Source organism: Eschrichtius robustus, chromosome 3 (assembly GCF_028021215.1).
Source record: "Eschrichtius robustus isolate mEscRob2 chromosome 3, mEscRob2.pri, whole genome shotgun sequence".
NCBI lineage: Eukaryota > Metazoa > Chordata > Mammalia > Artiodactyla > Eschrichtiidae > Eschrichtius > Eschrichtius robustus.
The window spans coordinates 88,791,172-88,816,995 of record NC_090826.1 but is presented as its reverse complement, the minus strand read 5'-3'; the positions used below and the strand labels follow the sequence as shown (position 1 = coordinate 88,816,995).

Sequence of the window (25,824 nt, the reverse complement as noted above, 5' to 3'; positions counted from 1 at the left end):
AACAGATATTGCTGAGCTGGTTGTATCTCATTGAACTAGTCCAGCCCCTTGTTAAGCAAACCAAGGAAACACTAAGCCAATATTCTCAGCACACAGAAGTCAAAAGGGACACCTTTAAAGGGGAAAAGGAGAAAATATTTGGTCCCAAGAAAACCTGAGTCCCTAGTCTCACATAAGCTGAGTACAGGGCTGTTATGTTACAACACACAGATAAACATAACCTTGTATATCATCTATCATTCATCATCAGAAGGCAGTCTCTGCATAAAGCACAAAAATAGACTCACTTCAGAATACCACTTGAATAATACATACTCTCAAATGAAATGGTTTCATATTAAAAACTCCTCATACTGACATTCACTGTTTAATTCTGGGTATAATATGAGCTTTATTTCATAAAACCTTTCAAATTAAGAAAGAAAAGTAAAAAAAAAAAAAAGTGAGAAGAGTAGTTCTTTAAACCAAGGACTGAATTCGATCAAGCTTAGAAGGCAAGAACCATAACTTCATTTATTATGAAGATGCAGATGATAGATCCACTGTAATAGACCAAGAATCAGTGTTTAAATCCTCTTAACACCTATGACCAATTACAGAAAGCCCTTCACTTGCAAGTGAATTCTACTCCAAAAGCTTATTTGAATTCTATTCCAAAAGCTAATATTTAGATTTCTGGAAATAGTTTCCCAAAGATAAAATCTTATGGTTGTTAGTCTTGTAGCCTAGTCCAAAAATGATACTATATTCCATATTATCATTGAAATCAGATATCTGAAATAAAATGTAGTAGAAAACATTTCAAAAACTAAAAACTAAAACAATATAATTAAATAAGTATGTTTGCTTTTTAAATTATTTTCTCTCAATGCTAGTACTTGAGGAAAGGCTAGGTTAGAAAAACATGAGATCAATGAAGATGTTTACAATGACTCTAAAGTGAACCTTGAATTATTTCAAATGTCTGACTGGTACTTTATTACATCTAATTCCACTTCAAAATGCATAGCTTTCCTCAATATTTGGCATTATGATTAGGACTAATTTCAAATCTGAGGCAATGGGAGGCAGGGCAAATATGAGAGGAAAAAGATTTTCTCAATGTAAATAGAGCAAAATAATTGGAAGAAAAACGAATGAGAGAGGTCAAAAACTTTCTGGACACACACAAGAGGAATATGGCCAAACTTGCCAGGTATGGAACCCAACCCAGGCTCCATAAGACAAAAGTGTGGCTCGCTTCCCATGACTTAAGGCAACTTACAGCTGCCTCAGATTTCCTAGGAGGGAAGGAGGTAGACCAGACAATCCATTGTATTCATGTTCGTAACTAGGGCATGCACCTGAGGGACCAAAAACAAAAAAGCTTTTTCCTTTTTGGATATAGTCACCTTATGCTTTTTCAATTTGAAAACTTCTAAGACAGAAGCCACACAGCATGTGAACTAAATCTTAGATCTAGAATCTCATAGTAACTTGTAAGCTACTGTTCTTTGAATTGACTCAAGAATAGAAAGCCAACAATGAACACAAACAGGGAACTGGTTGTTCTCTTCCAGTATTTACAGAGTTGTTGCTTAGAGAAAGCAGAGAAACAAGAGCTTTGCCCATCAGGCAGGTGTTTGCAGAAAGGATCCAGTGGCAATTTTACTGTGCATTAGCCCAAACTGTTCAAATAGATGCCACATGACAGATGTATCCTACAAGAACATAATATGCTTTATCATTCTTAAATGTATATACTTTTTTTAAGAAGTAACCACGTTCCCTAAATACTTTAGTTTACTAATTTCACAAACAGCAGAACTGAAACAAGTGAAGGAAACTTCAACTTAAATAAAAATAATTTAAATCCAGCCCACAGATCTATTGCATACATACCCAATATGTAATATATAGAAGTCCCTCCACCTTCCCTGCAGCTATTGGAAATTTCCCTCTCATTCCGGCTCACTACTGCAGGTAGACCTCACTACTTCCAGAAAACACCTCCTTCACGAACCCTGGCCAGCGATTTCTCACCACCATCTTTTCATCAGACTTGCATTGCAAAAAAAAAAAAAAAGACTTGCATTGCAGATTTACTCATAGTAAGGAAAATGAGGAAAAGGGAGAAGAAAGGAAAAGAAGGAGATGAGCAGAGAATTCTCCAAAGTTCTACACACAGGTAATTAATTTCTTCATACAGCAGTTACTGGTACCAGGCACAATGGGTAATATGCAAGAACAGGCAAATATATTACTGACCTCATGGAACATCCTTTGCATGTTACTTCAGATCTTCCAAGCCAGGGGATCACAACTGCAATTATTCCTCAGAAAAACCTTTAAAGCTGTTTAAGACTTAGATATCTTGGCTTCTCCCCCCTGAGATTCTGATTTGCCAGATATGACAGGTCTGGCCCACAGGTATTTCCGATACATGATTATAGTTGAGGACCAATATTAGAAAATGTTATCCTTATAGAAGTCAGAAGGCTCAGTACCTGAATTATATCACAGTACTACAAATATTATTCCCTTAGCTTTAAGTGATAGTTAATGTAAGAAAGGAGGTCTCCATTCTCAATGAAATTCCAACGGCACGATAGGCTTTGCCAATGCCCGTGACAACCATGTGACAAACGCACCTCTTCTTTCACTGTCTACTTGTAGACACTGAGCTATATTTTAGGGATATAAAAATGAAGATGACAGAGAAGGCAGACACGTAAATACTCAGACCATCGTGGCACAGTAGCATAAGAGAAATTTGAAACCCAGAGATAACTGGTATCATGGAGAGCTTTGAGTAGGTTTCTAAAAGATGAGTTTTAAAAGTCCTTTTAAGTGCAAATCAGATCGTTTCAACTCTAACAGCTTCCCAAGTCATGGAGAATAAAATCCAAGCTCTTCCCCTCACACACAAGCACTGGCAGAGACCTCACACCTCGTTGCTGCATCAGCCTTTTCACCCGCTGTGCTCCAGCCGCATCGGCTTTCTCTTGGCTCCTCAGTCATACACAAGTTCAGGCCCACCTTAAAGCCTTTGTACTTGCTATTCCCTCTGCCTAGAACGTTCTTCCTCTCTATCAGCTTAACTGTTATCACCTCAAAGACAGCTTCTCTGAACTTCCAATCTGAGCTAGCCAAACACTAGCACACCACCACAAAGCCATTATCACTGACCTTTTATTTCTTTGTTTGTCTCCACCAGCAGAATATAAGCTCTATGAGGACAGGGAGTTTTATCTCTCTCCTTCACTGCTATATCCTTAGAGCCTAGGAGAGTATCTGGCACAGCTGCTCAATAATTATTTGCTCAATGACAGAATGAACAAATGAACCAGATAGAAGGGGAGAGGGGAAGACTATTTCCCATTAAAATGAATAAAGAGTTTTTATTAAACAGTGAAGGCTACAGGAGCCCTCTACTTCCCTCTTTTGACTAAACTACAAGGAAATTCATTCTAAAGTTTTGAGTTCGAGCAAGTCAGAGCCAGTTTCTGTTACACGTAACCCAAAAACTCCAATTATTACAATATTGCTATTCTATATACCAGCCAATTAAGACAGAAAGAGCGGCGAAAGGAAGGGAACAGAGCAACAGGAGAGATGTGATCAGAAACAGAGGAAGGAGAAAGAGAAGGAAATAGTAGGGGAAAAGAAAGATGAAGATGGAGAGCTACACAGAGATAACAAGGAGTGTGAACGAGTAACAGGCATAAAGGAAAGCCAAGAGCAAAGTGTGAGGAAAGAGGTAACTGGTTACTTCATACATGGTGTTAACTTGGCTACGGGTGTCTACCTGAACAGGGGTGCTGCTAACGAAGAGGGGAAGAAATGGAATGCCAATGATATAGGGGGTTCTTGTCACTCCCTGTTCTGCCTCTTGTGACAGTTACTTAATTTCTCTAGGTTTCCTAGTACAATGAGGCAGAGGAGGAGGGAAGGGTACAGGTGGGCAGGCAGGGTGAGGGGAGAGCCTATCTAAGGTCCGTCTATTTTTGTATCTTAGGGGAGAATCACTGTATACAGCTCCACTGGAGCAGTTCTTCAGAGGAGAAATTACTCCCTGGATTGCTAGAGTAGACACTCCCACCACCATCTCACCCTGTAGTCTTGTATTTAACTCAAGGTCTAGGCCAACTACTGTTCCTTTAAAAAAAAAAAAGTCAAATAAAGTTTATCAAGAAAATCCACTTGCCCACATTCTGGGTAAATCCCCAAATTTTTAACTGTAATAGAATGATCTTAATCAACAACTAAAATCTAACTTCCTCTTCCATGAATTCAGAAGTAAAATACTGTCATCAGCCACTACACATATATAAAATTTAATATCTAATATATTTTTTAAACTTTGTGTTAATAATGTCATAGGCCGATGTCAGGATATTCTAAAAGTTGTTGTTGTTTTTTAATTCAAATATCTGACTTGGAGGCAAGTAAACAAAATGATTTTTGAAACTTTTAAAATATTAAGCACATTTTGTCACTATTTCCATTATTTCACAGATGTGTTTCCAGAAAGACAATAAAACTTAAAATTTGTCTCCTGGCAAAATATGCAGCTTGCTGCCAAAACTACAACTCCCTTACAGACACTGAGAATTTTCTCCAAATTTCAGACATTTCTGAAGGGAACATAACACCACATTCAAACTAATGGGATTTAAGGCTTTCCCAACTCCAAGACAGACAATACCCTGCAACGCTATTAAGAGAGTTACAGCATAACCCTAAATTCTTTGTACGGGATGGGTCCATTCCCATAAGTCTTAATAAGCAGTGGATTTCAAATTGAAAGCACTGCAGCTGAGACCTGGGTTACAGAAGTCAACGGCAGGACCTGGGGTAGGAGTGGTGTGATGAAGACCTCGAGCTTGGAGTCTGTCTGCATCGTTCCTCACACACTGTTAACACAAAATCAGTCACGTTGGGAATCTGAATTCCCTCCAGGGCTGTCTCCTATCTTGTTCATTCCTTATTCCTTAAAACAACACAGACAGGCACCATGTTAGGTACTGAGGATATAAATGTGAGTAACAGTCATTCCTCTACTCAAGGAGCTCATTCTAGTAGGAGAGAGATGGCAAAGCAAGTAATAGCAAAGAGCTCATTCTAGTGGATTATGTCACACGTAATTAATTGCAAGACAAGGTGAGAAAAGCTATAATTAAGCCAGGTTCTGGGTCAGATAATAAGAAATGACAAAATAAACAGTTGGGAGGAGAGGAGAGGAGACTGGACCAATTATGGAAAAAACATCAGAAAGTTTCTCTGAGAAAGGAATTATGGGGTTTTTTTTTCAATCAATTTACAAATTTCCCAAGGTAAGCCCCACTAATTGACTCACACACCCACTCACGAAAGAACTTTAAAGTCTGATTCATCCTACAGTATGTATCTTCACATGGAAAGGCTTGTCTGTCTGCTCCTTAATTTGAAACTATGAACCACAAATGTTACTCCCCTATTAAATAATTCTCTGAGGTACTACAGCAACTCTAAATATCTCTTTCAGGCTGAACTTACACTTAGCCCGACTATTTACTTTAACCGTGAATTTGCTGACTAACTACATCCCTCGCTTTAGGTTCTCATCATAAGAGCCTGGTTTTCCATAACGAAAATTCAGAAGCCCTATAAGCATTTATTATGGAAGGTGAGAGGGGGTGGACACCAGGAAGCAAGGCTGAGGCAGAGGCACAGTGAAGGAGAGAACTAAGAAAGATGCAGGGGCAGAGTGGCGCTGACATGGGACCTAGTAGCCAGCATGGGCACGGTCTCAGTTTATTGCCGTGGTGACCATATTTGGGGCACTAAGAGTCTTAGGAATAACTCAACACACAGCAACCTCAGCGGAGCTGCAGTTAGCTCCTGCTTTATGTAAAATTTCAGAAAGTACATATGGAGAGGGCTTTTCAGTTATTAGTTCACTGTCCGTAATGGGGAAAAGGCCACTATTTTATTCACTATGTCAAAAAGAAAAAAAAGACTTTAAATAAAATTTACATAGATTAAAAGTATGCATTCAAAAACCCTTACAAACCTAAGGTTTAAGATTAGATGTCGTGGGGCTTCCCTGGTGGCGCAGTGGTTGAGTCTGCCTGCCAATACAGAGGACACGGGTTCGAGCCCTGGTCTGGGAGGATCCCACATGCCGCGGAGCAACTGGGCCCGTGAGCCACAACTACTGAGCCTGCGCGTCTGGAGCCTGTGCTCCCCAACAAGAGAGGCCGCGATAGTGAGAGGCCCGCGCACCACGATGAAGAGTGGCCCCCGCTCGCCGCAACTAGAGAAAGCCCTCGCACAGAGACGAAGACCCAACACAGCCAAAAATAAATAAATAAATAAATAAATTTATAAAAAAAAAAAAAGATTAGATATCGTGAGGTCAATAGGGCGTTACATATCATGAGCACAAATTTAGAAACTAAACTAGACAGGCACTCACATAACAGACCCAGAGGCAGGCTCAGCACCGGCTCCTCAGGGCCCCCAGTGCTGACCCAAGCACTGACCTTTCTCATTCAAGGTTGTCCCCAGATGAATAAATGCACATTTGGGCTGCCAGGAAGAAGGGGATGTGTAGGAGAGGAGTTTGAGGGAAACATAGTGATTTAAATGGAAGTGCGATAGGCAAAGATAAATTGTATTATTCGAGGGCTTAAAACAAACTCAGCTTTTTCTAATAATCAAGTAGCAAATGAATGAAAATCATGTGAGAGCCGGCTGTACATCTTGATATTTAGAGAGAGGCACCTCTGAGGAGTTCAGGACACTTTAAAATTTACTTAAGCTGTTTGCGTTAATTGTAGACTAACCCAGATGTGCCAAACAGTCACCTGCGTGTTCAGTGTCAAAATCGATGCCCTAAAAAACATGCAAATACATTTCAGATCTAAGCACAGCAAGCAGATTCTCCAATGGCTGGGAGCAGCAAAATCAATTTAATGGATAAAGACTTTTCTTTAATAAAATAGGACAGAATATAAAACGTCAGTATACCTCACCCATTGTAAGGTAAAAATTGTTTCATGAACCTTTTGTTTCAATTATTCATGGGAATGGTATGTGCATGTGTGTGTGTGTGTGTGTGTGTGTGTGTGTGTATGAGTATGTGAACTAAGCTGCAATGTAAAACATGTTTCTTACTGTGGATTATAGTGAAAAAAGCTTGGAAAACTCAGTCCTAACTGCTTCATGTCACTTCTTGGTTCTCCTGTTTTTCTATCACTCCTGACACTTAGAACCACTTTAGGACATCCATAGACATCACTGAGGCGAATGTGAGGAAAACTGCCATTTCACCTGGTTGCTACACAAACTTATTGGGGTGTTAGCTCCATCAGCCAGAATTAACGCTCAGATGCTGCCTGGAAGAGAAACAGCATGACCAGTGTATTTGAAACATTGCTTTCCAACTGGAACATCCTACCCTTTCACACTACATGCTGTTTTGGATCTTCTGCAGAATATTGTGGTTTAGACACAGTATTATTACAAGACTAGCACTGCTCAGCTATGCGCTGTGGGTGGATATACCTCCAACTGGGAACTTGGCGGAGGGTTCTAGTCTCTCTCTTTCACTAACTGGATTTGACCCTGGGCAAGACACTTGACCTCTCTGGTCTCAGATTCTCCATCTGAGAAAGCAGGACTGGAGCAGGATTTTTTTTTCCTAGTCAGTTTCTTACAGAGATACTTCAGTGGTTCTGCAAGAGTGAGTCTTTTGGGGTTTTTTTAGCACCAAGTCACATGATGATAATGAATAATGTCTTCAGGGCATTCAGTGTCTCTTTTCTAATTTTTTTCCATAAAAAATGAATACAATTAAATTTTTTTAATGCAACTGATTGAAAATTTTTCCAGTATTCTTTTTTTTTTTTTGAGCATTTGAATTAGTTCTTATTGAAAAATATATGGAGAGTACAAGGACAACTGTTAAAAAAGTGATTGACATTTTTAAACAACTACTTATATGCATAAATAAGGATTTTCCCCTACTGAGAAAAACAGAAATAATGCTGGGGCTAAAATGAAGACTATCATCCAGAACACTGATTTCAAACGTTTATATATATTAACAAAGTCCATTTCAGTTCTCAAATTTTAGAGAGCTATTTAAAACACCTCATTTTACTCCGTAAATTTAAAAAAGTAATGCCTCAAAACACTGTGATTCCTGTTATTTCTATAATTAGTACTGACTTCCTAATTTATTTCTAAGCACTCCAGCTTTTTAATTACCCCATATCAAACTTTCAGGAATCGTGGAAGATAACTTGTTTATCAATGTTACTATGTTTATTTATCAATTAAACATTCGGTCATTCATGCAAGTAGTCATTGAGCACTTAGGATGCGTCAGACACTGTTCTAGATGCTGGGGCTGCTGTGGGGAACAGAACGAAATTTCCCATTCCGAGCATTAAGAAAGTACATCCCGGGCTTCCCTGGTGGCGCAGTGGTTGGGAGTCCGCCTGCCAATGCGGGGGACACGGGTTAGAGCCCTGGTCCGGGAAGATCCCGCGTGCCGCGGAGCAACTAAGCCCATGCGCCACAACTACTGAGCCTGCGCTCTGGAGCCCCGAGCTCCACAACGGGAGAGGCCACCGCAATGAGAAGCCTGCGCGCTGCAACAAGGAGTAGCCCCCGCTCGCCGCAACTGGAGAAAGCCCGCGTGCAGCAAGGAAGACCCAACGCAGCCAAAAATAGAATAAATAAATTAAAAAAAAAAAAAGTACATCCCCTTAATTCAGTATGGAAATGAAACAAACGGACATAAGCTTTTCACATAGAAAGTATATGCCTTTTCAAGGCTACTAATGAGATTCAAAACTGTGTGAGCAGACACAGTATCACCCTTGAAATATACTGTCCTAAATACAGTGTGTGTGTGTCTGTGTGTGTGTGTGTGTGTGTCTGTGTGTGTGTGTGTTTACAGCACAGAGGAAACTTGTTAGCAGGAGAAGGGGAAGAAAAAAAAGACTGAAAAGACTTAGTTAAACTTGAGAAACAAACCTTCCACAAGTGAAAAGCAAACAGCTGATTTCTCTAGCCCACAGCTAAATGAAACATGCAAGGAGAGTTGAAAAAGATAATATCGCTCTATCCATATGCAGAAGATTAACAGAATTTCCAAATTCAAAGAGTTTGAAATTGAAAATGCTTTATGATTTTAGGGAGACTGACCTGCTTAAAGACACCAAAAATGCAAGCCTGCGAGGATAAAAGCCTCTCTGGCCCACTTACAGGCACTAGCATTCTTGCCTATCAAGCTATAAAAGGAAGGAACTGCAAACAGGAAATAGCCCTGCCCCAGCCATAAGCCACTCCTCCCTTCCTCTCCACAATTTCTATAAGCAGAAGCATACGCTACCTGGTAGGTTTACCAAGCCACAGAGGTTGACAGAACACTGGTAGCTGACATCCACTTTATTACTATTTTAATAAATATTTAAGGTAAACACCTTTATTAGTTTGAACCAACTATTTTCTTGATAATTGTACCTACATTTTAAATAACATTTGTTTAACCTATAGTTTTTTAATGATAATTTAAAGCAGTTCTGAAATTGCAATTTATGGATGAACTGTGAGTCAGAAATAAGACAGAAACAAATTCAGAGTCAGTTGGCCTGGTTTACCATTTTCCAATGATTTAAACACACACACACACGTTAACCACTTTTAAATAATACTGTCCCAAATATAATTTTTTGTAAAATTCAGTAAACCACTCAGTGTTAAATAATCAATAAGTCCATTATCAGCAGTTCCAATTAACCATCTTTGTATTCAACCACACAGAAGTACTTATTAATACAGCATTTTGATAAGTAACAGAACTTAAGGTATACGGACTTCCTAATTTCTTACAGAAACTTGGACTGGTGGGTGTGATTTCTAGGGGTCTACATCTATTGATACAAATTAGACACAGGGAAATGACTTCTTTTTTTTTTTTTTTAAACAAATTATTTGTACTGTTTTTTTGTTTGTTTTAAATTTATTTATTATTTATTTTTGGCTGTGTTGGGTCTTCGTTTCTGTGCGAGGGCTTTCTCTAGTTGCGGCAGGCGGGGGCCACTCCTCATCGCGGTGTGGGGGGCTCTCACTATCGCGGCCTCTCTTGTTGCAAAGCACAGGCTCCAGACGCGCAGGCTCAGTAATTGTGGCTCACGGGCCTAGCTGCTCCGCGGCATGTGGGATCTTCCCAGACCAGGGCTCGAACCCGTGTCTCCTGCATTGGCAGGCAGATTCTCAACCACTGCCCCACCAGGGAAGCCCCGACTTCTTTTTTTAAAGGAAAGAGACTGATAGTCACTTTTCAACTTTTGATGGTCCAAATATAGTAAACAAATTTAAAAACCACAAGCCATTCAGAAAGTTAATAAACCTACAAATAAAACTACAGGAATAATCAACCCAGGTACTAATCATTAAAAAATGATTAGTAAAACAATGAAATATTTTCACCAATTAAATTTTTATGTTTTTTTATTTTACTGAAGTATAGTTGATTTACAACGTGTTAACTTCTGCTGTACAGCAAAGTGATTCAGTTATACATATATATTCTTTTTCATATTCTTTTCCATTATGGTTTATCACAGGATATTGAATATAGTTCCCTGTGCTATACAGTAGGACCTTGTTGTTTATCCATCCTATATATACTAGTTTGCATCTGCAATTCCCAAACTCCCAATCCTTCCCTCCCCCAGCCCCACCAAGTAAATTTTTAAGTCTTTAGTGTTTATCCCCATTATGCAAAGGTATATAACACTGAAGAGTCCACATGATACCAGATTTAGTGGAAATTGGCTTAAATATGGTAATATACTCCAAGAGCCTAAAGTTATGCTGATTTTTTTTTAATCTATTAATCACACTTCTGGCAATCTAAAGACAAAAATCCACAAAAAGAAGCATTTACAATGCAGAAAGTTGTTTGTCACATTATAAAAAATTTTGAAAAGAATCTAAAATGTTAAACGATGGTATGTACTCTAAAGGGAATATTATTTGGTCACGTAGGTAGCAAAAAGGCAAAACATATGTAGGCCAAGTGAAAAAAGGTTCACAAAACTACACTGCAATTATACCTAAGTAAATAGTTCAAACTTAGAGAGATATAATTACAAGAGAAACTTCCTACTTTTCTTCTATAATGTGGTTATGCCAATTTGTTAGATTAAATTCATGAAATTATCCTCTTTTCAAACTAGATGTTTAAAATAATTTAATCATTTCCCAACCCCTCCTATCCTCCCCGAAAAGCATCCTCCCCTCCATGCCATGCCCCCCATCTGATATTCCCTTCCCAACTTGGCCTGCTGGGGTTGGTCACCCTTGATCCCTCTCAAATATCTCCAGGTTTGACCCTAGTGCCCCAACACCGACACCAGAAGGCAGGGAGCTATTCACCTTAGTATCCTCAACTCCAAGAACAAGACCTCATGTATGACAAGGCCTGGAAAAACACTTGTTGAATGAATTTTTATCCAAATTTGGCACTTATTACTACACACTTTTCCCAAATTACTTGTTGCTCATCTGTTCCCCTATTTTAAAGCTAGGCATTCATTCTTTCTTCTTTTTTTATTTATTTCTTTTTTTTTTAATTTTTATTTTATTTCCCAGAGCCCACCACAATGCTGAGTCGAGCTCATGTGAGCTAAATAAATACTCACTGAACTAACGAATACCTGAATACACATCTCGAAAATGAGAAATTCATTTGCTTTAGACAGGTTCTTCCTTTAGAAAGCAGATAACATCCTAGGAAGGGGAAAAAAACTCATACGCACACCTTCACACCTTCCAGTGAATTATCCTAAGCAATCATCACATTAACAACCATCTGAGTATTACTGAGTCAAGGAAGGATCTAAGTGTGAAATGGGATGGAAAGGAGGGAAGACAAGCAGAGAAAAAGAGGCGAGCAGCCTTCGGCTCTTCAGGGGAAGTAAGACAATGGCTCAGAAAATGATTTGGAAGGCCACACAACTTTTCTGCCTAGAGCACCAGCCATTCCTAAGTGCTTAAAATGCCAGGCACTGCCCTGACACCTTCATGAGCATGACCTCCTTCAGTCCTCACCGCAGCTATGTTAGGCGGGGTGTTATTATCTCTGTTTTAAAGATGGAAAAAAAAGGAGTTTGGATGAGTTAAATAACTTGGTCAAGACACACAAAAAAACAAGTGAATTCAAGGCCAAGCCTGTGGCTCTGCTGAAGTCTTTGCTCTCAACCACTACACCAGATGGAGAATGGCTTCTTTGCAATTAGTAGTAGACTTAGAGGTGTAATATAACTGCTAAGGCCTTAAGTACAGTCTACAAAACAAATAGCAGACATAGATATGGTTAGAAAGTCTACAAACCTTAGACTTGTCATCCCTGATTCAGACATGACATCTGGTTCAGGCCAGTCCCAGTTAATCCATAATTAGACCCCTTATTTAGCAATATGAGGCCTTAACAAGTGCGTTAAGGAACATACAATGTGGTAACCAGAATCCTCCACATAGCTGAAAAAATTCTTAATTCTTTAACTCTGAATTATTTTCCAATCCTTCAATCATCATGGCCTGCTCCAAATTCTCCTTGATCTCTTTACCATAGTTCTGTGAACCGAAAACAGTACAGAAACAAGTGAGGATTTGGTCTCTAAGCATGTGGCAAGAGCCTAATTAATTCATGCTTTTAATTTTTTAAAAGCCATCTTCTTCAAATTCATATGGGAGTATTTTGGATGCTATGATAATCTAAGCATCCTAACTCTAAAACAGAAACTGTATTGAGTATTGTCCTGGAAGGGAAACATCTTTCCAACAAAGTTGGCCTGTTCTTAAAATCCGAGCCCTCCATCTCAAGGAGCACAACGTCACAGCTTAGGGATAAAGAGATGCTTCATGAGTGGGGACTGCCCCGAGATGGGTGCCTGTCATCTGCTGAGCGTCACTGTGATCTCCAGTGGCCACATCATTCCAGCAACTCTGGCTTTCAGATCACCCACAGAGAAGGGTTTGTGGATTTCCTACTGAACATGATGTTCTGTATTTTATCTCCTTTTTGATACTCATGACACCTCTAGGAGATAAAACATAAAAAGGCTCTCCCTCACTTACAGATAAGGAAATACAAACACAAAAGCTTCTGTGACATACTTAAAGTCATGATCTAACAGAGAAACCACAGGCAAAGCCCTGACTCTGTAGGTACATAATGTCTGCACAAGATGTCACACTCAAAAGCGAGGTATGATAGTTGCACAACAATATGAATGTACCTAATACTACTGAACTATACACTTAAAAATGCTTAAGACTCATCAAAGAAAAAAAGATTTTTGGCAACTATGTATGGTGACAGATGCTAACTGGATTTGTTGTAGTGGTCATTTTGCAATTATTTACAGATACTGAATCATCTTGTTGTACCTCTGAAACTAATATAATGTTATGTCAGTTATACCTCCATAAAAAATAATAAAAAACAAAGAAAAAATGATTAAGATAGTAAATTTTACACATAGTATTTTACCATAATAAAAATAATTGAAAAAAAAGTTTATCAAAAGAGAAGCAAGGTAGTGATGTGACTTTGTATACAGGTACTGCCCTTGGTCTATAACCTTTGCTTTGATTCTGTATCTTTAAAGACCATGGTTGAGGGACTTCACTGGTGGTGCAGTGGTTAAGAATCTGCCTGCCAATGCAGGGGACGCGGGTTCGAGCCCTGGTCCGGGACGATCCCACGTGCCACGGAGCAACTAAGCCCCTGCGCCACAACTACTGAGCCTGCGCTCTACAGCCCGCAAGCCACAACTACGGAGCCCTAGTGCCACAACTACGGAAGCCCTCACGCCTACAGCCCATGCTCCACAACAAAGAGAAGCCACCACAATGAGAAGCCCGCACACCGCAACGAAGAGTAGCCCCCGCTCGCCACAACTAGAGAAAGCCCGCGTGCAGCAACGAAGACCCAATGCAGCCAAAAAAATTTTTTTAAATAAATAAATTTAAAAAAAACAAACAACATGGTTGGCTCAATCATTACTGCAAATTATTTCCAGTAATGAGGAAGACATGACTTTAAACTTTATGTCCAATTTGATCATTTTCAGTTTCTCTCTGAAGTTACCCAAAGAAAGTTACCTTCGTTCTTTCTTTCATAGTTTATCGTTCCATTATTCATTCATTCAGTAGATATTTATGGAGCATCTACCACAGGCCGAGCACGGTTCTGAACTGATGCTCAGTGTTCAAGTACTGAAATAGTTCCATTCCAGTTGGTAAATCCTCCAGCCCCCTCCAGGCTGGCCAGCTCGTCTCTTCCCTGGGACCCCGCCCCCGCCCCTGGACTTCCCCATGATTCAGCACAGCAGGAAGGCCCCACTGTGGCCAGCTTCCAGTTCAACTGGTGAATGCCTGGGCCTGACCCCTGATTAAATAGTTTATCACCTCCTAGACACAGCCATGAACAAAACTGACAAGGTCCCTACCCTCTAGTCTAGGAGAGAAATAATAAACAAGTGAATACACAAATGAACCAGGTAACTTCAAGTAGTAGAGTGCTACAAAAAAATGACTAAAACAGCAAAGGGCTAGAGGGTGACTGGAGGTGGAGGAAGCAAGGTAAAACTCAAGAGAAAGTCTCTCTGAGGAGGTGACATCAGATCAGAAGGAAGAAGCAATGCAAGGGTCAGAGGTAAAAACCTGAGGTGAGAGAGAGAGAGAGAACAGAAATATCAAGGCCTTCCGGCGGGAGCACACTTGAGATTCCACGGCTAGAAGGCCGGTGTGATGGGGGCATCTTGAGTAAGGAGATCACAGAGGGAGAAAGGGCCAGATCAGGGAGGACCTTCATGGCATTGGTAAGGAGGCTGAATTTCATGCCAAGAAGAGTGAGCGATCATTAGACAGATTCGAAAGAGGGCAATGATCTAATTTATAGTTTTAAAACATTACTATGACAATTGTGTAGCAACTGGGTTAAAGGGAAGCAAGGGTGTGAAAAGGAGACAATGTATGAAGCCGTGGTGGGCATCCAGGTGAACGGTGACAGTGGCTTGGACGAGGTGACAGCAACAGAGAGGGAAAGAAGTATTCTGACTCAATATGTGTTTTAGATTATTGATGAGTATAATGTGGGAAAAGGAAACAACAGGAATCAAAATGACTACTATCCTTTGATTCAGTAAGTTGCTGATGGTAGCTCATTTACTAAAAAGGCAATGAGTAGGGGAATAAATATGTTTGTGGAGAGAAGGAATAAAAAATTCTGCCACAGTAAATGTCACATATCATTTAGATATATTATGTGGTGCTATCAAACAGGCCATTAGATATTTGACCTTGATAATAATCCTGTGAAGTAGACCAGAAAACCCTGGTATTAACCAAATTTTACAAATGAGAAAAATAAGGCTCAGGGAAAAAGGCTTGTCTTAGTACAAATTAGTCATCAGTGCCCCTTGATAGAGGGCTGATATCACATATTAAAAAGAGGAACACCTCCACTGCTGGGGATTCTGAAAAATACACATGTACATAGTTCACCCCATTTGGCTACACAGCTACTCCAAAAGTAAAAGTCTTTCATGTCCAAGAAGATTCCCCCAGGAGATTATGACTTATCCAAATAGCAAGATGTAATAATATGAATCTTAGCTGAGATGTATGTATAATGCCATTACTGTCTTCTTAAAATACTTGAGTCAACAATTAAATGCATACATATAATACAAAGTAAGGCACAAAACTCTCTTTAAGGAAAGTTTACAATTCCTGGTTCTCATTTTTATTAAGGGTTGTGTCAAAAAAGCTTTCTGGGGAACACATTTCTAAAATTCGAAAAGAAAATCAACTGGGAAATGACTGGTAAAATAATAATTACACTGCTTCTCAGGACGGTAACCAGCATGTTAAGACAAGCTCATGCTGCCCTCAGCACTCCCTCAGGCTGCTTTTCTTTCATTTGGCTGCTTTAAAGTGGTGGAAACTTCTGCATTAGAAGATACATTTTATCCCCAAGCTCAACACATCTATTAGCACTAAACTTCCATTCAAAATTCCAAAGTTGCCATGCTGAAATTAAGGAAGACACTAAAAACAGGAAGGACGGGCATTAAGAAAGAAAAAAAGAGAAAGAAGGGGTGAAGGAGGGGAAGAGGGGGAAGGAGCGAGTAGCAAATGACCTCTTCCTGACGGCAATCCCTGTGACAAAGGACTCACGGATAACATGCTCAGAAACATCACAAAACCCCTCAGGAAGACACGCTTGTTTACGTGGCTTGAATCCAGAGGTTATTACAGACTCTCCATATTTTAAACACGGTGTCAATTATCAGTTTCAAATAAACAGTAATTATCAAAGTGAAAAATAAGCATGCCTGCTTAATTCAGCTTACCCGCACTTTACTGAACCTTCATGGCAACAGCCAGCTTTTCATGCATGCTCTTAAAATAAAAGCAAGAGCCTGGCTGGCGCTACAAATAACCCTAGTATCCTCAGAATTGGAAGGAAACTTAGAGGTCATTATGTCCAACCCTCTCATTTTACAGATAAGGAAACTAAGTAAAGCTAAGAAAGATAAAGTGGCTTACCCCTCATCCCAGAGCCACTTCAGGATGAAAAACTGTGTTTCTGATTCTTAGTCATGATTCCAAATACTATAGCATGCTGTCTATGGAGCAGGAAAGAAAAGTACCACAAGGGATGGCCCAAGGCTTTACTGTAGCCACATCCTGATGAGAAAAGGTGGACAGAACTGGGCATCTCAGTTCTGGAAAAAAGGCCCCGGGCTGCAGTCTGGCTGTCAGCCTGCACTATCCTCAGCCTACACCCTGCAACAGCTGACAGTCTTTTCAACAGCACAGCTGGGCTTTTTCCCCCAAAGCTTTTGGGTTGATGTGGCAGAGTTTGATGTCTAGTAGCTGGTGCCTCCTTCCATCAAGGTCGTCAGAAGGAGGCCGTTGAAAGGTCATGCAGCAGTGAGCTTCCAGGCTTTAGAGAAACACCGACCTTCCTGAAGGATGAGAGGGAAAAGGACACCTCTCTCCCCTGCCTGCCCAATCCCAGTATATATAGAAAATTCTAGAAGTATTCACAACAAAATTGTATAGCACATTCATGTGGAACTCACATTTACATTTTAGTGCCTACAGAGAACAAAATTTCTAATCAAAATTATTTTTGAAAAGTCATGTCTAGTCATTAGGGAAGTTGCAATATAAGCAGGATTTATATTCAGTTTGCTTACTGCAAACACTTGTATAGATAAATAAATGGACTGATAATAATAATAATAATAATAATAATAATAATAATAATAATCCTCCCTCATGCAATCAAGGATTTCCTCTTATCCCCAAAAAAAGGAAACCATTAAGTCTTTAATAATCTTCCACTATATATTTTTTTTCTGTAAATATCCTTTCTGGGTATTCTTTTTATTAAAAACACCTATACAACTGTGGAATACAAGCTACACATTGCAGTCTCAAGATTCTCTCATTAGCTAATGGAAAATAAGATCCAAGAGTAAACAGACGATCAATACTGGTCCACACTTTCCATTCCAGATCAACTCCCAAGCTGCTAATAATCTTCACCATCTCCCAATTCCACTGAAAAAGTGGCCTGGATATTGTTTGACAGTGTTAGCATTCCATTGGCCTGATTATAGAAAATAATCATGAAAAAAGTACTTACGGCATAAGCACCGATCAAAAATGCTGCATTTGCTCTTTTCCGTTGGTCAAAACAGGTGTAGTGCACAATTTTCTTTCGTGATAAACTGTATGACTAGAAAGAGGGAATAAAAAGAGTTAGTGTAACCATAGAGACAATGTTGAAATGTACAGAAAAACATCGTCTCTTAACTTTCAAAGACATGTCACAATCAGTGAAATTTAACAACTTTCAACTTCAATTTCTATGGCATTCATACATAAGTAGTACGGGATGGAGGGTTACTAGCTCATACTTTTTACAGCTCAATCATAACGTAAGAATTAGCACTATACCAAATATATTTCTCTCCAAGAAAGGAGACCGATACAATGGGAGATAAATTATTGGCATCTTTATTATGGCAGGAATCATTTTTGAAGATTTACTCTTGATCTTATATGTAAAGTCTATTCATCCTTTTTCATTCCCTAACACACCACACCCACTCCCAGAAAATTTATCTATGCTTTTCATATTATGCCATTTGTTTTTAAATGTGTCAACCAATCTATTTTCCTCTCTGAACATTTTTAAATGTCTATATTAACCAGAGCACCAATATTAATATTTTCTTTTTATAATGTTCTATTAAAAAATCCCCTTTTAATTACCTGAAAATAAATGGTTAACGGAAAAAAATGAACCATCAAAAGGATTATGTCAGCAAACATCTTAATACAATAGCCATATATTAAATTCATGGACTCAAACGAACAGTTATTAAGCACCAGCTGCTATATGCCAGGCAATATGCTGCATGCTCAACTAAATCCAAAATAAGCAACATAGTATGTTGTATACATGCTAAACATGAAAAGAAGGTAAAAACAAAATGATCTGTTAAAATGAAATCAAATTATTAGTAAAAATTCAAACATAAAACAATGAGAACATGATACAACTCAATGAAATCCACTCCATTTCCTCATATTTCAAAACAGTTATATGGTTTTCCTCATATTTCAAAACAGACAAATGGTTTTCAAAATACAGACACATAAGTACTTTTTAATATTTATCTATAAATTCATACCGACTAGAAAGGCAGCTTTTTATACTCTACACACTAACCACAACCCGCAGAATATTTGCTTTTAGAGGCCCCTTAAAAATATAAGAACTCAACTACATACCTTTCTTTACCCTGCTATTTTCTACAAGGAAAAGAAACTCTTCCACAACTCTGAAGTTTATTCTAAGATGAAACAGCAACATTCTGGCTTTAATGTGTAACCACAGAAAACGTAGTTCTATGCATCATGGCTGTAAGCCTAGAAACCCTCACCGCCCCAAGTCAGGCATTTCTTTGATAACCAAGAATCACGTTCTGAAAATGGCACTGCTCTTTTTATTTTTTATTTTTAATTTATTTATTTATCTTTGGCTGTATTGGGTCTTCGTTGCTGCACGTGGGCTTTCTCTAGTTGAGGTGCACGGGCTTCTCACTGTGGTGGCTTCTCTTGTTGCAGAGCATGGGCTCTAGGCACGCAGGCTTCAGTAGTTGTGGAATGCAGGCTCCGTAGTTGTGGCTCGCGGGATCTAAGGCACAGGCTCAGTAGTTGCGGCACACGGGCTTAGGTGCTCTGCAGCATGTGAGATCTTCCCAGACCTGGGCTCAAAACCTGTGTCCCCTGCATTGGCAGGTGGATTCTTAACCACTGTGCCACCAGGGAAGTCCAGCACTGCTCTTTTAAATTGAACTTTGAAAAATAAGTGTTTGCCTCAAACCTCTTTGAGGTTTGCTCTCTTATTACCAAAGTCCTTATTTCCAGACAAGCTTACTAAAATACCCCTATGATATAAAGTTTAAAAGAGTACATTTAAAAACAATAATAATAAATTTTTTTAAAAGAGTACATTTTATTCAATTCAGGTCAGTGGAGTTAAAGCACACAAGTTATCTAAAGACTTCAAGGTCACCATCAGTGGTGTTGACACTTGTCTACTTGCTTTCTCAATTTGGAATTGTTACCTGCTGGACATTTCTCGTTTGCTTGTTTTTGCCAGTGATTTATCTCCATCAATAGGTTATGTTTGATTTATTGAAAGAAGAATCAAGGCTCTTAAGACCTAAGCTGCTTCTATGGTCTCTAAATCCTACACTACCTAAAGACTGCCTTACAGAGGCCAGGACCCCGTTAACATGAGTCAGATGGAACACAAGGACTCAGCTCCTCTTGCTCTCAGCCTCTCACTATTTTCATTTCCTGGATCCCTAACACACCTCTGAGGAAGTTTGAATTATCTGTTTCGATGCCCTTTTCTACTAAGAGTTTAGGTTTCATAACAAGCTACTCTTATCATTAAATAGTGGAATTAAATTTATTTTACAAATTTACTCGCCAACAGTGACAAACTCCTATTGCTGTTCTTTCATTGCCAATGGTCTTTACTGTTGGATTGTTTTTTAACTTTTTGTGTTTGCTTCTTTTTTGTTTTTCTCTCTAATTCTAAAGTATACGGAATGCAGAGAACCATCCTACAATGGGAACCATGAGGACAGAATTCTGAAGGAAACTTTCTTTTCACTGTATACTTAAACATTTTTTAAAGTAAATATAATACAAATTAAAATTTTAAGGGAAAAATTTTTTTTGCCTTTACAAGCTTTCAGAAATTATATCAGGGCTTCCCTGGTGGCGCAGTGGTTGAGAATCTGCCTGCCAATGCAGGGGACACGGGTTCGAGCCCTGGTCTGGGAGGATCCCGCATGCCGCGGAGCGGCTGGGCCCGTGAGCCACAATTGCTGAGCCTGCGCGTCTGGAGCCTGTGCTCCGCAACAAGAGAGGCCGCGATAGTGAGAGGCCCGCGCACCGCGATGAAGAGTGGCCCCCGCTTGCCGCAGCTAGAGAAAGCCCTCGCACAGAAACGAAGACCCAACACAGCCATAAATAAATAAAAATAAATTTAAAAAAAAAAGAAAAGAAAAGAAATTATATCAGATAAAGAATATTCTTCACAAAATCTACCTAGGAATTTTAACTACTTTAAAATACCTGGACTTCCCTGGTGGCGTAGTGGTTAAGAATCCGCCTGCCAATGCAGGGGACACGGGTTCGAGCCCTGGTCCAGGAAGATCCCACATGCCGCGGGGCAACTAAGCCCGTGCACCACAACTACTGAGCCTGCGCTCTAGAGTCCGCAAGCCACAACTACTGAGCCCGTGTGCCACAGCTACTGAAGCCCGTGCGCCTAGAGCCCGTGCTCCACAACAAGAGAAGCCACCACAACGAGAAGCCCGCGCACCGCAACCAAGAGCAGCCCCAGCTCGCCAAAACTAGAGAAAGCCCGCGTGCAGCAACAAAGAGCCAACACAGCCAAAAATAAAATAAATAAATTAAAAAATAAAATAAAACGAAATACCTCCTGTTGGAAGCTGCCTACAGGATGCAAACATAATTGACATTTTTTAAAACATCTGTCACCCTACCTACTCACAAAATTTTTTTTCTTGTGATGAGAACTTTCAGGACTTACTCTCTCAGCAGCTTTCACACATGCAATACAGTGTTATTAACTGTAGTCACCATGCTGTATGCTACAATAACTGACTTTTTAAAATGAGAGTTCTCTATCTGACTTTTAGGAAAGCTTTTAAAACTCCTAGCATTTACCTTGCTTAGGGTTAGATATTTTGGAATTCAAGTGTTTTTCTCAGCACTGCAAGTCAAGAAATGATCTTCTGTTTAGTGAAGCTTGGCCAATATCTCCTAGGTCAGATCACAGAGAGGTGAGTTCTCACTCAAGGAATCAAAACTAATTCAAAGTGAAGGACAACAGAGAAAAATCTTATATATTACAAGCCTTGTCCTAATTTCCCTCCCTGTCACAGCCAGGCCTTCGCTTCCTCTTATGGGTCAGCATACCCCAGTCTTGCAGCAGTAATGCTGTTCAACAGAGGAGATATTCTGGTACTAGGATGAAAAATTTCAGGGATAACAAAACATTTTGCCAATTGTTTAGCTGGTGCTTTATATGATTGAGTTGATCTACACAACCTCTTTAAAGTTTTCTCCTTCCAAATATTAAACATGTCCTTATCTTAAAAACAAAAACAAAAACTACCTATTACATATCAAAGCACACTGATGACTAAAGAGCCTTTAGAGGAACATTTGGCTCATTCTTTGAGATCTTTCATATGGAAGAACTTTACCATGCAAGAAAAGAAAGTCCTGCAGACAATAGGACTCTATTTTATAAATGAGCCCCGTAGATATTTTTTCAAGTTCTGCTCTAATATCAGGAGAATTTCATAACTCCAAACTGGACAGTTGCCTCTTCCTTACCTGGCTGTCACCTCTACAGTCCGGTGTACCGGCCACGCCCTTCATGGAGATTACTTGCTAAATCATACCATCACCTCTGGCTTTCAGTGAGCTCCTTGCTCTAATACAGATTCTTTCTGCTTTACATGAAAAGCTTAGAGATTACAAAAACACTGTGTACAATAGCAAAGTAAAGTTAGAAATCCGTAAAACAAATGAATATAGTCTTAAATGTAAAGAGGAGGATGTCACAGAAGGAATACTAAGACCTCTGGACTATTTGTCTGCTCTGCAGCAAGGCTGCACATGACCCATTGCAAATTATAACATGCAGCCACTATCCACACTATATTGTAGATTTCTATCTGGAAACTGGAGTATGTAGCCTTCTGAATCTTCTTAACCTAAGTGGACACAGCCAGCCCTCTATAATAACAACAACAACAGTAATATTTATTGGTCACTTGCTACATGCCATTATTTCTCAAAGCAGTAGGACAGTGCCAAAGGGGTCCAGTTTGACCAGACACAGAGTGACTCCCAAACCAGAGGTCCCGGGCAAGGCTGAAGTATAATGAGCATGCTGTGCCTCTCTTTTACCAAGAGAACATAAGCCTGGAGCCATGGAGGGCCTGGCTTACCACACTTGGCCAATAGCTCCCAGGTCAGATCAGAGAGTTGAGTGCTCTCCACAAGGGTGGTAGACGGAAGGAATCCAGAACTCTCTCACTGAGCTTGATAACTTGTGTAAACCTTAATTCTCAATTACAAGGCCATAACAAGTTTCACGGTTCAAAATTTAAATAATTCTCAAGTTGAATTGGTCAATAATTTTAAAACTTTTCAGAAATAAAAAACAAACTAAATTTCAATCTAAATTATATTTTATTATATTACTATATTGTATTTCATCCTCTTAACAGACTGATTCAGAGTCACTTAGAGAGCTTATTTTTAAAACAGACTGCTGGGCCCCGCCCCTAGAGTTTCTGATTCAGCAGGGAAGGGCCCGAGAATTTGCATTTCTAACAATTCCTTGGTAATTAATACTGAGGCTGCTGGTCCAGGGACCACACACTGAAATCCACTGTGCTAAGATATTGCTAAATTTTGGAAAAGAGCTGCATGAAAATGTGGGAAAAGGCCCCATTCCTGGAAATGCTCTATATGGATCCTAAAATACCGTCCATCTGGTCAAGTAGCCCCAAAAGACATTTAAATTCTTTTAGGAACTCCAAATCATGCCATGTGACTTTTAAAAGCATGTTATAGAAAACACATTTCCCCAGATTCCTCAGAAAACTTTATTACAAGTTGTAAATTCTTGCATTCCAGCTAATAACACCTATGGAAAAAGTTCCTTTAATGTTTCAGCAACTAAGCTGCTTTAAATGGTGTTATTCCAGGGCTTCCCTGGTGGTGCAGTGATTGAGAATCCGCCTGCCAATGCAGGAGACACGGGTTCGAGCCCTGGTCCAGGAAGATCCCACATGCCGTGGAGCAACTAAGCCCGTGCGCCACAACTACTGAGCCTGCGCTCTAGAGCCTGCGAGCCACAACTACTGAGCCCACTTGCCACAACTACTGAAGTCCACGCACCTAGAGCCCGTGCTCCGCAACAAGAGAAGCCACGACAATGAGAAGCCCGCGCACTGCAACGAAGAGTAACCCCCGCTCGCCGCAACTAGAGAAAGCCCGCGCACAGCAACGAAGACCCAACACAGCCAAAAATAAATAAATATAAATGATGGTGTTATTCCAGAGGTTCCAAATTCAGATGCTCTCAGGGGCCAAGAATTTAAAGTGGGTCAGTTGGGAAACTAGAAAAGCATGCCCTACCCAATGCAGACCTAGCTCTCGTGCAGGAATCTGGGCCCAAATCAGATACTGTAATATTTAAAAGAAGCCAGGAATCTATAATTTAATGAAAATTTTCATAAATTACAGATGTGGACCATGAATTCAAAATTTTTAAACAGCATTCATGCCAAAAAAAAAAAACCCAAACATGTCTGTGAACTGAAAGCAGCCCACAGGCAATCAGTTTGCTGAATCTGAGTGCTGGGATACTGCAGCTGAAGAAAGTTCTAATGGTTCAATCAGCATGAAATGAGCAGCTGTTGTGTGTCAAGCACAGTGCTGAGCAACATGGTAACAAGGGAAGCAGAACCCCAGGCTCTAGCCTCCTAAGTGCTCAAAGTCTAATGAATATTTGATGCTAAACAAGGGGAAAATATTGACCAAGGCTTATTACAAATGGAAGAGAATAACTACCTAGGGATGCATTCACAGCACAGCAAGGTCCAATGGAATGACCTTAATTACAGGTACAATAATTGTTTCATTTAACAAGGTAAAAAAATAGTAACTAAAAGATGGGATTTAGTAATGAATATCTATCAATTAACATAAGCAAACCTATGGAAATTTCCAGACCTGTACTGCTTCCCTGAGTGAGAGCTAAAGTTCTACCACTCTTATGTAAATCATGACAAGTGTGTAATATAGCATATAAATGTTTGATGGTACTTGTAAACCACAGTACAATGACTGCCATATTAGAAAAATACAAACTAAGATGAGGATATTGACCCCAGACAGACATTTTCTATCTCAGAAAGGAAAGCTATGTGAAAGGTTGCATTCTAATGGGATCACTCCTTGTGAAAAACAAGCCACGGCAACTCAGAGAGAGAGAGAAAATGACGACATGCTACACAAATCACAAATACCTCAGGCTACCCTTGAATTACGGTGACAGACACAAATCATGCACTTGTTCAGTTTAGGTCAGGAGACCACAAACTACTTAACCATTCAAAATCAAAAGGTGATGCAATTAAGCTCAAAGCCACAAAAACAAAAACAAAAGAGTTAATGGCCAATTTAAAGGAACAGATTTGGGGGGCAGCCTTTCGGTAAAGTTGTTTGCCATGCTTAAAAGTAAAATCTTCAAGTCGTGTGGTTAGAATGTGGTGTTTAAGCTATGTCAATCAGCCTGATTGAGCGAAGGAAGACATTAGTGCAGCCTGGATTATATGCCCTTTAATAAAAAAAAAACTGAGCCCATGCACTTCCCTAAACAAGCAAGCTCTGCCAATGATGGTGGTCAGATTAAGTAGATTACAGCACAGGGACCATGGTGACCAAGGCATCATTCTCTTACACTGACTAGGCTAGCCCAGTAATGGCCGCAGCAATCAGCGTCTCCATAGCAATCAGTGGTCATTCCATTGCAAAAGCGATAAAATGAACAGGTCTTCCTGTGAGCAGCCATGACCTCTACATGTTTTACCTCCAACTTTCCCAGGAAAGGGATATTCTTGAAAATTTTCTTTGGCTGTACAAAACAAAATACGGTTTATGTTTTTATTTAGAGCTAAAATAAAACAGATCGAATAGTTTATTTACAAAGAAAACGGTGTCTCTTACGGTCCATTTTGTTTCAAACCCAGTATGTTTCATTTAATGAAATGGCACCTTTGAACAAAGTAGAAGTCAAAACGTCAAGAAAAGTTGCTCATAAAGGTTAATCGATCAGGCTGATAATATAGTTGAAGGCATTTGGGGATTCTCTATAAAAGGGGGTTTTCTTGCCTGAGGCTTCTGAACGGGCATAAGGGCTCCAGGCCTTGCAAACTCTACGTACGCTCACTCCTGTGGGAATTAACACTGTTTTAGCACCCCTGATACCTCTTTAAACTACATGAACACTCTCCAGAATGTAGCTTGCTTTTCTTCCCCCAAAAGCCCATGAACCTGCAACAGAAGATAACCTCATGAAGAAATCTTCAACATGTTTTTGTAGTTATAATAAGAGGGTGG

At 39.7% G+C, this 25,824-nt stretch overlaps 1 protein-coding gene across 3 annotated transcripts in view; it reads right to left on the bottom strand.

Annotated features, from left to right (window-relative positions):
* Positions 1–25,824, bottom strand: part of CDC14A (cell division cycle 14A) — a 190,807-nt gene that overhangs the window by 133,210 nt on the left and 31,773 nt on the right. For 2 of the 3 annotated variants that reach the window (XM_068538081.1, XM_068538082.1), the window contains exon 4: positions 17,711–17,803. In XM_068538081.1, the coding sequence (XP_068394182.1) occupies positions 17,711–17,803 (93 nt within the window). Of the gene's footprint in view, positions 1–17,710; positions 17,804–25,165; positions 25,340–25,824 lie in introns of all 3 variants that reach the window. The other variant, XM_068538080.1, reaches the window with a different exon arrangement.